Source organism: Clinocottus analis, unplaced genomic scaffold, assembly GCF_023055335.1.
Source record: "Clinocottus analis isolate CAN_PGR_092001 unplaced genomic scaffold, fCliAna1.0.p SCAF_7, whole genome shotgun sequence".
NCBI lineage: Eukaryota > Metazoa > Chordata > Actinopteri > Perciformes > Cottidae > Clinocottus > Clinocottus analis.
Genome location: NW_027176229.1, coordinates 18,323,794 through 18,336,902, shown reverse-complemented (window position 1 = coordinate 18,336,902; position 13,109 = coordinate 18,323,794). Strand labels below are relative to the sequence as shown.

The 13,109-nt window shown below is 40.2% G+C and overlaps 2 protein-coding genes and 1 long non-coding RNA gene across 4 annotated transcripts in view; all 3 read right to left on the bottom strand.

Moving 5' to 3' along the window:
- Window positions 1-1,107: 1,107 nt before the first annotated feature.
- Window positions 1,108-4,275, bottom strand: LOC137805222 (F-box/LRR-repeat protein 20-like). The gene is made up of 8 exons (XM_068605029.1): window positions 4,206-4,275; window positions 3,688-3,848; window positions 3,142-3,296; window positions 2,571-2,654; window positions 2,267-2,333; window positions 1,706-1,828; window positions 1,486-1,613; window positions 1,108-1,267 (listed from the first exon to the last, which is right to left on the bottom strand). The coding sequence occupies exons 1-8, from the start codon at window positions 4,273-4,275 to the stop codon at window positions 1,108-1,110; spliced, it is 948 nt and encodes a 315-aa protein (XP_068461130.1).
- Window positions 4,276-4,521: 246 nt separating this feature from the next.
- LOC137804944 (uncharacterized) lies at window positions 4,522-5,294 on the bottom strand. The gene is made up of 3 exons (XR_011080187.1): window positions 5,205-5,294; window positions 4,814-4,959; window positions 4,522-4,556 (listed from the first exon to the last, which is right to left on the bottom strand). It is a non-coding gene; the product is annotated as an uncharacterized lncRNA (long non-coding RNA).
- A 2,451-nt stretch (window positions 5,295-7,745) lies between these two features.
- frmd3 (FERM domain containing 3) overlaps window positions 7,746-13,109 on the bottom strand; it is a 45,370-nt gene continuing 40,006 nt past the window's right edge. For both annotated transcript variants that reach the window (XM_068605196.1, XM_068605197.1), the window contains exon 15: window positions 7,746-13,092. In XM_068605196.1, coding sequence (XP_068461297.1) covers window positions 12,612-13,092 — 481 coding nt within the window. In that variant the 3' untranslated portion in view covers window positions 7,746-12,611. The remainder of the gene's footprint in view (window positions 13,093-13,109) is intronic.

Below are 13,109 nucleotides of genomic sequence, written 5' to 3'. Positions count from 1 at the left end.
GGGACATGGAGCTCCTGACAAATAGTCGAGAATTCAGCTTTGTCAACCCGCCCTGAATGATCCACATCGTGGGGGTGAAAGAGTGAACTCAGCAGGCGTTGTTGTTCCATGCTCACGTCCCTTGTTGATGCCATTGTGTTGCTGTAAATATCTTTGTTAATGTTTTAGAAAAATAGGAAAAGTGCTAATTGTAGCGCACAGTCAAATAGTTCAATTTAAAATTGCATTCCTTTTGGTGAGAACTATTTCCTCTATGTTTGTAAAAATTCTTCTCGCTGGTAGACTAAAGCATCAGTCTGAATCCTTCAGCTAACTGACTTTTATATCCTCCCTCCTCCACAATCTTTTTCTTTTTCCAACACGTGGATACTCCTGACTAAACCACAGTGTTTGAACCTCCGTGACTGACATAGAAGTTAAAGAATGCCTCAAGGAAAGCAAAAAGAGGAAAAGTCGGAGGAAAGTGTCTTAACACACAGTTTAACACTTTCAGATCAACTCACATCCGTCAAATATATCCACATGAGTTATAATCCTCCTTGAGGTCTCAATTAGCCCCTTACTGAAATATTACAGGAATAAATGCAATACAAGTAAAATTGTCAGTCCCTTTATTTGGATTCTTTTCAAGCTTATCGACTACTACATAGCTACATTGTGCCTGTGTTTTGTGTCTGTCCAGTTGTGCGCTGATGTGTGCACGAGGGTCAGGGCAATGGCTGAACTTTCACTGTCATGTTAACTTTTCTGATCTCTCTCTCGACAGGGAGACGTGCACAGCCGTAGAGATGCAGCACCTTCAACCTAAAGAGACAGAAACGTGGAGATGCAAATGAGTTTGTATGTTTTGGTAATTGCTATTTCCTCTGAAAGTCCCAAAGGGATATGTGTTTACCTTTTGCAGCATCTGCAGAGCTTCAGTATAGTCTCTGAGGTGATGTGGCAGAAATTAAGTTTGACAGTTTGGAGTTGTCCGCTGCAGTAATTTGCCAGCAGAGTAACCCTGTGTCACACACATCATTTCTGCAAGTCACTTTAACATTTTCCTCATCAGTTTAATCGTTGATATCTGGAGATGTGGCGACAAGGTTATTCGCAGCTTAAGTGCTAAAAATATATGGCTCGGTTAGTTGTGTGACGTGTGTTGTACCCTCTGTTTCCCGTGCCGGTGGAACTGAGATTCAGCTGCTGAAGTCTTCGACATCCCAGAGCCAGAGACTGAACTCCTGCATCCGTTACTGCCTTGCAGCCGCTCACATCCAGAGATCTGACACACAAACACATGGACTGACACACACTATAGCGGCTAACTGTCAAGACGTCCAGCCCGCATTAGTCAAGGCTACCAAACTGGGCACACAAGATTCAAGCTTAAAATAAAACCTCCAGTAACTTCTGTTGGTACATTTCTGTTTCTTTTGGGATAAGGTAAGACGACACGGCGTTAAAGTTAGGATACATGTATGTTAGCTTAAGTTTGTGTACCTGATACAGGGTGAGTATTTACGGATGCTGTGCATTGTCAGGTCAGTGACTCCTGGACAGGAGCTGAAGGTCAAACTCTGAAGCTCGACACAGTTCTGAAGCAAAGTTTCCACTGTGGCGTCTGTGACCTGGGAACAGTAAAGACAAATGGAGAGAGTATTCTGTCAGAAATATCATTTACTGATCATACAAAGTTGGGATTTTAGAGTCACAAACTCACCGGCTGAAGTCCAGTGAGATTTAGTGAAATGAGACATTTGAGCAGTGATGTCATCACTGTGAGACAGTGGGCCGTTACTTTTGGCACCTGTCCGATGTTAAGATGCTGGAGGCCAGGACACACCTGACACACAGAAAGAGAAAACCTGGACATATGTACATGTCGTGGAAAACATGTTGTTGTGGTTGTTGTTGTGTTGTGTTATATCCATATCACAGACAATCTGGGTTTCGTAAAGAGATATATAAAGATAAGGAGATTGTGTCACATTCTAAACGAGGCTGGTTCAAGGCGTGGCTCATCACTGTCTCTTATCTAACTTTTTTTTTTTTAGCAAAAGTAGCGTGTCATGCTTTAGCCTTAAAACACTTTGCGGTGCAAACGACATCTAAACTATGTCACCATGTGCGGGGGGAGATCGATTAGAAATATGTTTCACCAAATCAATGTTTCTATCGGTAACTACCTGATAAAACTTCATCTGTCTTACTCCGAACAACTTCCTTCAAGATCAAATGTTTACCTTTCAAAATAAAGTGTTGACTTTTCAAAATAAAGTACCTCGTATACTTTCTGTAGACAGGATGGAGTGAGGAACTGACAGCCAAACACCTCCAATCTGCGCAGACTAATAGAAAACACACTGTCAAACAGAAACAAACAGCTGTGTGTGCACATCCTGACCATATTTGGATGGATTATCCTGTAATAAGGCAGGTGTAAAAGTATAAATTTGATTGTCAAATCCATTGAGGAGGTAAACCAAGATGTGTTCTAGCTTGATGACAAATACTGCCACACAACCAAAACCATTTCCTGCTGCTTATTGACAGCAATTAAGACATATGGATATTCTTTTACTAACCTTTCTTTGTGCCTCACAACAAGCTTCATCAGTGGGTCATCAGTGACATGACAGCCGTTCAGGACAACCGATTTTAGTTGCACCCTACAGGGACGACAAATAAAGGGTTAACAAGTTCCTGACATTTAAGTGTATTCCTGTACATTCATGTGCTATGGTGTATTGTGCTGTATCGCTCTGTAATTAAGTGTGCTGGTAATACGGTTTATTTTAGAGGCAATAGAAGTATGTGTCGAACAAATGCAGCATGAGAGCACAATCCTGCTATCAAGAGAAGTTTTTTATGGGGGATTTTTTTGTAGCTTGTGAGGTTTTGAAGATACTGATTTAAGACACATCTGAACCCACAAAGAAGCGTTTACAACCTAAAAACTAACATAAATATAGAGATGCATGGTTTTCACTGGACAATAACATGACCTCACCATATAAAAGCATGTAGCCTTAGGGTGCATGTTGTATGACATTAAACTTTTTTTTTGTTTACCATAACACGGCATGAGTTGCATGTCAGTTGCACACTTTCAATGAGTGTGTGTGTGTGTGTGTGTGTGTGTTTACACAAACTGACTCTGGGACACAGTCACTCAGTGCTTTCAGGCCAGTGTCTGTTGCGCCACTCCAACCCACATCCACACTGGTCACATGATGACACAGCTGACCAACCAGACGCAGCACCTGGTCACCGTGGAGACCAGGACCAGTACAACTTGTGACCTTGAGTTCCTGTAACCAACAAATTACAGGATGGATATTATGTGGCATGGAAATCACACCACAGTGAAACTCTGGAAATGGCAATAGATTTTACCGAATTCAAACCTGTTGCATGAAAAGATGGATTCAGGATGTCGACTCAATAAATTCACAGCGTCAATAGAAAAACAGCAAACGCACCTCATTGGCAAATCACAAAAGCTTTTACAAAATTGCCTTTTTTCCTTCCAATTGGAAGATATTTTACACACACACACGGACGCTCAAGTGTTTGGATCTACTCAAACACTTGAAGTCAAGTGATGAAAACATCCAAAAACTTTCACCAAACGATCAATGAAGAATCTGGAATGAAGAATCTTAACCTGACCCATTGAGTTCCAATTTTGACAGTTTTTACCTTGAGGAAGTTTCTACACAAAGTGAAAAACACCTCCAGCCCACAGGAGGTGAGGGACAGGCCACTGCAGCTGTACAGACACAGACTGCGAGGACGACGACCGCCCACACAAAGTAACCACCGCTCTGTCACTTTGGAGTTTGCAATCCTCAGATTTCTCCCTTCAGAAAGAGAAAGATTTAATGTTCAGCATACCTGTTTTGGTGATTCACAACTTTGGCTTTGACCTACAGTGTGTGTGTGTGTGTACGGGTATGAGAGCATGTGACGGTGCAGGTCTGGGTTATCTTACTGTGTGTTTGTCTAGGGAGTTGTACAGTACACCACTGGAAGAACTTACATCATGAGAACACACCATGTGCTGTGACACACTTCGTGGAAATACTGCAGGACATTACACAGATGTCATTAACTACCGTGCTTAAATTGAAGCTCAAGAAGTAAAACAGCGCAAGGTTTACTTGCTTAACACACAAAAGCCAAATAGTGTTCCCGTCCCTAGCGCCCCAAAGGGTTACCAGTGCAGCGGGCTGACTCACAGAGGGTGTGATCGGTGGCCAGTGTGTGCAGGCGACTGCAGACCTGCATCACTCTGCACAGATCCCTGTGGGGCAGCAGAGACAGGATGGACAGCCACACCTCATCAGGAAGACACGACCAACGGTCACTCACAGGGACACCTGCTGGCTGGCGGTCGTAACAACGACACAAACAAAAGTCAAAGCGTTCTATTAATGACAAATTATTCTGACTTATTGTAGTGTCAATGACACATGGGATCATATTGTAGATGAACAATATCCCAAACAAAGTACAGGAATGAGGATTTCTTACATTGTATTTGGCAGTTTGTTTACGTCGACACGCACCTGAAAAGGCAAACAAATAGTTATTGGCTATAAAGGTTACAATTCTAAGGTTGGTTTTTTTTTTAGTTTAAACGGGAAATCAATCAAAAACAAGTTACATTTAAATCTCCTCCCCCATTTAAATTTATTTAAAACAGAACTTCCTCAAAAGGAAAAAAAGTACATCTGTTAACCTTTTCATATTTCAAATTTATATGACTTGTTGGTAACTTTTTGAAACATGTTTTTATGGTGTGTAATTTTAGTGTTGAACTCACACGAAGCTGATGATGTTGGTCCGGGCTCATCACAAAGAAGTGTGTGTGTTTCTTCTGGTGACAGACATTTGTGTGTATTTCTACAGGCTGAAGTAGGTTTCACTTTATCTTCTGGTGTGTGTTTCTTTACTCCGGATGACTGAGGTCTGCAGCACACAGGGCAGGTTCAGAGTGGCACAATAGCAAAGTACAATACACATTTTCCGGGAACTAATTTAAGAGCTAATGCAAAAGAACATAAAGGTTGATATTTTGAGGGCCTAATCATTTTGTCTCCCTATTTGTGGTATTTTTGGATTAATCAATTTAATGAATATTTGTGTTGTAGTGTTAAGGTACAGTATAAAATTAAAATTGATGTCATGCACCTATTTGGCAATATTTCTGTTACCTTCGGATTTTTTCTTTATTGGTTAAAGACAGGGAGACACTTGACTTTTCACAGAGTCTCAATGAGGCTGCTTGACCTCCGACTTTTATCTTTTGACCTTTGGCACCACTCTGATAACACTTTGCGCCTGGATTACAGCTGATTCTCTCTGGAAACAAACCCGGATAGAGACAAAAGGCAAAGACAAATACCACAGAAATAATTAGAATTTAAATTGTTTTCTTTCCTGTCCTGTAATTAAAGTTTATTTGGTAACGGACCTGACCCTCTAGCAAGTAACAGGTGGCACAACATCTAACAACATCTCACTTTATTCTGCCGTCCTATATAATATTCAATACCTGGGTGAGTGGTGAGTGCAGCACTCTCCTCCACGGCAGACACATTATCAACAGTCCCCAGATGTTCAACAGTTGTGTTAATGACACCAACAGATCTCCTCTCAGCACACCTGGCTGCAGGTGTTTCCTTCACAGTCAAATTGTCATGATGTTTGGTTGGTCCATGTTCAGGAAGTGTTGCCCTACTTCTATTGTATCGAGAGCTGTCTTGTTTTTTCTTAATAACACATGAACTCCTCTTTTTGGTGATTTCTGTGATTTCCATTTTACTTCCTGCTTTATTAACATGTTGTCTAATCTCAGGATTTTGTGGTGCCGTTTCGACAGCTATCTTTCTCTCTGTTGCATGTGACTCTACGGAGCATCCTGGTACTATATGCTGGCTTTGTCTCACTCTGAGGTGATGCAATTGATCCACACAAAGCTTGTACCGCTCATATACAGTCAAAGTTGGTGGTATTTTCACATGACAGCTAAAATTGAGGTCTGAAGTCTTCTCAAGCTCAATATTGTTCATGTTATCATTTGCATGTATTGCAAAAGTTGAGCTGGATTCTTGCTCTTTATTAATCTTGCCCTTCCTTTTGCCCATCGGAGCATCCTCTGTTTTCTCCCTCCCCTCATCTTTGATGCTGCCCAGCTTCATCTGCTGTGCCGACATGTCTCTTTTTGACTGAGCTCCAGCACTTTCATAACTCAGTTTCAAGTTTCTTGCAGAGCCAAACACCATGCGCTCCTCATTGCTCCAGCGTGATGTGGATTCTTTGGTGGAGCATGTTGCACCATCTGCTGCAAGTGTTTGATTTGTCTTTCTGTCTGATAGGTTAGTGTGGTGTCCTTGATTAGATATGAACAGACTGCTTGCTCTGTTGTCTTGGCTAAGATTTGGTTTATTAGCGGCCTCTTGTAGCTCCACACTTTTCATGTATTCAGGGGTTTCTCTGTACTCCTCTCTCTTCGGGATGAAGGAGAAGGGGATGCAGGAATCATCTGGAAAATGTCCAAATACTTCATTACCACCTGCAGCACAGGAGACAGTATGATGGTATTTCGCTGCAGATGGATGCATGTATGCAGGAATGTGTTTCTGTGTTTCCCACCGCTCTTCATCGGCCAATGTCAAGTTGTCAGCTCTGCAGAATTGGTGGTGAACCTCTGACCCACTACTGAGGAAACTGTGTGCCCAGTCCAACACATGGCTCAGCTTCTGCTGCTCACTGAAGAGAGAGTCACTGAGAACACGAAGGTCCAGCTTCTGGTTTTTGATCCGTCTACAGTTTCCAGAGTCCTCCAGAGGTTCAGACGTAGTGCGTCCTGCTCCCGTGAGAGGATGCGTCTCCATAGTTGCGTTTGCCATCTGGAAAGTAATTTGTGGCTCATGTTGATTAGATTTCTCCATTGTCAGACACTCATTTTGTGGTGCAGCGTTACTTTCTATTCACAATGTCACTCACTCTATCCTTCCAGACGTTGATGGTCAGACTACTCACATTAATGCACTGTCCTGTTAAAACAGAAGCACCCCTTACAATTGATGCACTATAAATATAATCATCATGCAACAGACCTATCATTATTGTCTCTATGATGGAGAGAAGAATTTGTCTATCAAAGCTATAAAGTAACAGCTACACAACAGCTTAATGGAGGAGAATCAAAAGTCACTTTTACCCCAAAGATTTCCGTTGGAGAGTATAATAGAGCTTACTTGAGATCGTTGGATGAAGACGTTTGAAGCAGACCATGGTACTTTCTAATACAAAAGAGACTCTAATGCACGAGAGTTTAGCCTTAATGGCAAATGTTTGAACACTCCCAGAAATGACAAAAACATCACCATAGAGACACAAAATGCAATCTCAATGTTACACCACATGAGGGAGACAAAGCTTGAAGAAAACTTTCAGAAAATTTGTCTTGTCTTGGAATTCATATATATGTGTATATATATATATATATATATATATATATATATATATATATATATATATATATATATATATATATATATATATATATATATATATATATATATATATATATATGCCTATAAACAATTTTTTTTTCAAATGCCTCAGAAATAAACTGAATTTAAGACTATGAAAAGTCAAGTGTCTCCCTCTCTTGTTACCAAAATACACAAACAAGTGAAATAATCCACACCTAAGGCGCCATATTTCAATATATATTCATTGGGGAGCTTTATTGTGGCAGTATTAACATATAAAACAATCATTTTTTTTCTTTTATAACATACAAACATTCAAAAGTTTTACTTCACAAAGTTCATAAGGCTTGGTTGTCCCAGAAGAGAGGGGAGTCATTATGTAGGGATATTTTTTTCTGCTTTTTTTCTGATTCTTCTTAAATTAAATCTCCCAGAGTTTATTATTAAAAGAGACTGAATGACAAAAAAACTAACCAATAAAACAACAAATCAGTTTGACTAACAATCAAAAACAACAATATGACCGTGCAAGAGAATCTGCTACTGTACATGCCCACACAATACATAAATAATATGTTATTTTTTTCTCTTTTACCATGTGATGTCCAATAGTTTTGCATATTAGTAGACCTGAGTTCAAATATTTAAAATCTTAAATAAATCATGCAATTTGTGTATTAGATTAAAACCGCTTTGAATTCAAGGTGTTTGTTGTCTGTGATATTTTCTGATAATTAAAGGCAGAAAATTAAATTTAAGGTTTGTAAATACTTGACTCATGTCAGGAACTTAGTCATACAGTAAAACCTCAGGTATGATATCAACTGGTGAGTGATCTTGACAATGTTTTTAATCACAGTTGTATGTAAGTACAGGCAACACAAGTTGTACTCTCGGTCAACCTGTATGCTGTAAAACACAAGAGCTCAAGTTCAGTAGCTCAAAACAAGAGCTAAACCTCAAAGGGGTGAAAATCCCTCCTGATAATAAGCTTCAAACTAATAAAATGCTACAGTGTCATATGGGACCACATATCTGTTTAATCACAGAACAGAAAGACCGCTTGTTTGCAATGAGTTGAGGTGTAAATTTACTTCCTATTCACTCACTTCAGTGTTTTTTAAAAACATCTCAGAAACTGAACACCTAAACAACTAGTTTTTGAATTCAATCGTTAGCATGCTACGTTAGCAATGAGGTTAGGGTGTTATCATTTAGAGTGGCTTTAGGTACACACAGCAAAAGCTAACTAGTCAAGCACTAGAACTGCTCGTTAAGAGGTTGTAAAATGAACTTTTCCAAGCAGACATCAAGACATTTTTCTTTTTGTCCTGAGACATTTCTTTTTGTTTTATTTTAGATCAGCTCAAAGGAAGCTAACATAATTAGCAACCACATGAATTCAGTCTTGTCAAGCCAATGGTTAAAATGAAGCCCAAAGCACACTGCGTGATATGTTTTGGTTTTGTGGTCAGAAAACTGCTAAGATGACCAATGCCTATTTTGTATTAAGAGAAAATACTCAAATGCCTCAATGTGTTTCCTCTTCCACTTCTTGTTAAAAACACAGAAAACATGCATTCATCTAAGATGATCAAGACAGCCAAGCCTACATTTAGAACGCTTTAAGGGACAAGACACACAGAGGGAAGGAAGGATGGAAATCTTTGATTGGATTGTTTTTTTTTTTGTTGCCACAACTATAAACACAGTATTTACAGATGAGGGCATGCGATTTGCATTGAGAGGTCAGAGTAAGAGACACCCCGGGTTCGTTAGAGGAGGATGAAGCACAGAAATAAAGGACCAAGGCCGGGGACAAACTAAGTCTGTACAACTGTGTACATGAAGCCTTTACAGAGAAACTCAAATTTTAAATGTACAGTGAATCACTCGAGTATTTTGGTGCATGTGCATACTGGAGGAGCAACAGATAAATAAGACAGGACGATAGTTCAGGATGATATCCCCCTCCCTCCCCTCCCCCACACCCTCCTGTTTGTTACCATGGGATGATGTTGATCATATAGCAGTGCAAATAGATCAGCGTCATCCAAAATAGTGAAGCTCAGAGTCTGTGATGTTAAATGCACACATTGTCATCAAAGTGGTTTGGCCCTTGGGTTAGTTTCAGCGTTGAAACTCAGTGCATGCTGTAGTAGGAAAATAAATGCTCTGTCCCAAATAAGCGTGCTTCTTTTGTTACTGCATATTTTCTATATGCATAAAACTTGTTGATGCCTGACAGAGTTTCACAAAGCAGCTGATAGCATGAGGCAGCAACATTTGATCGATTATAATAAAAGGGCTTTTGGTGGTGTGCATTGCAGAGGCCACTGTCGCAGCCGAAGAGTATGGAGAGAGATTTCTTAAACCAGAGCCTAAACACTTTGTGAGAGCTTTGATCGAAAGATCGACCGATCAAGACTCCACGTTGCTACTCCTACTTTGACAGTAGCAAACCAACTGACAGTCCGCTCTGCAACAGAGCAATGTGGAGGTTCAGCTATGGTGGCCAAACTGCAGTTAGTCTCAACAGTAAAAAACGTTTTGGGTAACATGTTTGGATGCATATGTAGTTGAGTGAAATGAGGCTACAACAACACAGCCATATTTATATCCAGCTACTGACTTGGTATAAATATATAAATTGTTTGGATATTCATAATAGCATAATAGCAAGACATTACCATACAGTTTGACGGTTATGGATACATTTTATGGTGTATGCTGTGATTAGACGTATTTTTTCTTTTCTTTTTGAGACATATATTTGTTATTTTGAACATAAATTGATAATACCCTTTCCTGAGAAGTTGATCCAAATTGAACTACATTTTGAGCAAAAAAACAAAACAAAAAGACAAACATCTGTTTTCATTTGATCTGATGTAATTTCTCATCTCTGTTCTCGTCTCCATGCTGAGCCACAATACTGTACCAGGCAGGCACTGTCTGGATGATGACCAATCACACAGTGACGGCTGTAAGTTTCCAAAAAAAATTCTCATCAGAGCTACAAGTCTCTGATTTAGCCTTCAGCCCAATAAGGAGTTGAGTCAAAAGGTTATTGTGTAAGTCTCTGTTACGTTTCGTACTGTGTCTTTGTAAAAGCACACACGAATAAAATGCACTACAAAGACCATCACATCTACAGTTAATTTATACATTTCTGTAGCAAATAGAGATTTTTTTTTTTCAAATAAAATAATCTGGGTTTTAACACCATCCCTCCAGACCTTTTGGGAACCCCAGCCACTTCAGCAGTGAATGTCAGTGAACACAGATTAATATCTTGCTCAAATATAACTTTTTGGTCACTGACATTAAAATGCGAAAGAATACAGTCATGTCCACAGTACAGTGAATAAACAGTTGCAGTCATCTAAATGATAAACACATCACAGATCTTAATAGAAATGGCTACAAATCATGTCTAATCTTATCTAGTGACTAAAATGCTCAAGTTAAATACCTGCAACTGTACTCCGACTGCGCCACATTTGTCCAGTCAGATCAAACTTCTTCTTCTTCACCAGAAAATGACCAGAAAAAGACCTGTACGAGAGATTTAGACCATCAAGTGCTTCACTTGTCCCATCATGTGTCACGTAGCAGCAGTCAGGTTGGAGTATACACACCTGTTCCTCTGGGCATTTTGACTGTACCATCATATGACTTCAAATCCCTCTGAAATACACACAGGGCTCTCCCACAAGTAGCACACCATCGACTGACAAATGACCCCAAAATCACGATTTTATCCACTATTACAACACAGTGCCTTTTCATCATGAGCCTATACATAACTTTTTGTCCTTCAGCATTTCTTCATGTATTTATGTTCAAACTCTCTTAAAACACACTGAAAGATGCACTAGTAGCCTTAATTAATGAGCTAACATTTAGTTCAGAAGACATTTAGAAGTTCAACAAAACACAAGTTGTTTTCATCACAAACAGACTAAAGTTTCTCTCCTCTGTTGCCCTCCTGTTTCCAAAATGACATCACATAATCTGAAACAGTAGCAATCTGTGGTCTGTGTAAAAGATTTGTGCTATCGCCTCTGTAGGAAAAACCCAGGGTGCTACCAGGTGAACAAATGCTGACGGTAGTCTTAAAAAATATCTTAAATTTCTCAACACCCATCACCCCGATAAACTTCAATAAATTTGATTTTTTTTTTTGTAATCTTTTGTAAACTCTTCATTTTAAAATAAGCTCAAAGTAGATCCTCTGACTGAAAAATTCCTGAAAGATCTGGATCACATAAAAATGTACAAAACGTTAAAAACAACTTATTTAAGATAGGTATTAATTATCAATATTTCTCTTTTGTTTTTAAATATATATAATGTACCTTTGACTGTGGCTATTGTTGTGTCCAGTGACAAATCAATCATTTCTCTCTCTGTCCCCACCCACTCCGTCATGACTGACAGGTTCTGTGACCAATCAGGTGTTCCAATCTGAAGGCGAGAACCAATCAGAATGGTTCGCGCTATTTACCAAAGAGTCATTGCATCAGCTCGTCAGCATCAGGAGTGAACAGACCGTCAAAAGTTCTATCAAAACAAAATCAACCAGTTCTTTCTTCTTTTTTTAAACATTTTTTTTGAGACTTTCTCTTTATCCAGAACTTTCCTTGTATTTTATTTTCATGAATCCCTCCCATCCACAGGTTGTTCCTGTTCCTTGTTCTTTCTTTTCAGTTCATCACTGCCAAACGTCTCTTAATCTGATCCAAGCTGCTGGATCATATAATTATAATCGTATTTCTCTTCTATCTCTCTTTTCTTCAAGACTCCAACGTATGCTGCCAAAGAGGTGAAACTAATTATTCCAGTGTAATTCAATCAGAAATAATGTTTGCCGAACAGGCCCGACAGTTCTACCGCAATGTTATGAGCGCTCCATAGCCCCAGCTCTTAAAATAAACTGAACTTGCTCTTAAACAAGTGAAATAATCTCATCCCATTGGCAGACTGGTTGCTTTGTCCCACCAGTTGAACTGAATATAAAATTAAATTACATAATAAGACAGACATTTGGGCATTTTTTGTTTCCCCCTGCAGTGACTCTTCGCACTCTTCTTTTCCTCATCCTCCTCTTCCTCCTCAGTCTGACCAGAGGTTCTCCATGGCCATGCTGATCCTACACAGGATCCAGCGCCGGAGCGGGCAGTAATACTCGTAGTGAAACTGCTCAAACTCCGGCGTCTGGCGGATCTCATGGAGGAACGACACGTCGATGTCTGACTCCAGCAGCAGCAGCAGAGTGGGCACAGTGACAAGCAAGATACCCATTACCACGGCAACAAAGCGGGCCACACTCAGCACACATGCATTGACTCTTTCATTGGACGATAGCAGGCGCAGGCTGCTGGTCAGGACGCCACCCATTCCACCTCTGGCAGCCAATCGGGTGCGTTCATAGGCCCGGTCTCGCTCCCTCTCAGCCTCCAGCCGGGCCTGGATGTCAGGGTCGGCATGGAGCTCCCTCAGCATCCTGGCTGGGCTCTGGACCGGAGAGGAGAAGAGCAGGTCGACGCCTCCCTGACTGTCGTCCACTGGGGTGGGTAGCATGCTGGCACAAGGACTGGAGAAGAGCAGGTA

Excerpts from the sequence above, each read along its gene's own strand:
- LOC137805222 (XM_068605029.1), bottom strand. The coding sequence starts at position 4,275 with ATGCAGGTCTGCAGTCGCCTGCACACACTGGCCACCGATCACACCCTC. Across the intron at positions 2,655-3,141 it reads CTGAGTGACTGTGTCCCAGA|GGTGCAACTAAAATCGGTTG; the intron begins GTCAGTTTGTGT and ends TCGTCCCTGTAG. Across the intron at positions 1,829-2,266 it reads GTCTACAGAAAGTATACGAG|GTGTGTCCTGGCCTCCAGCA; the intron begins GTACTTTATTTT and ends TCTGTGTGTCAG.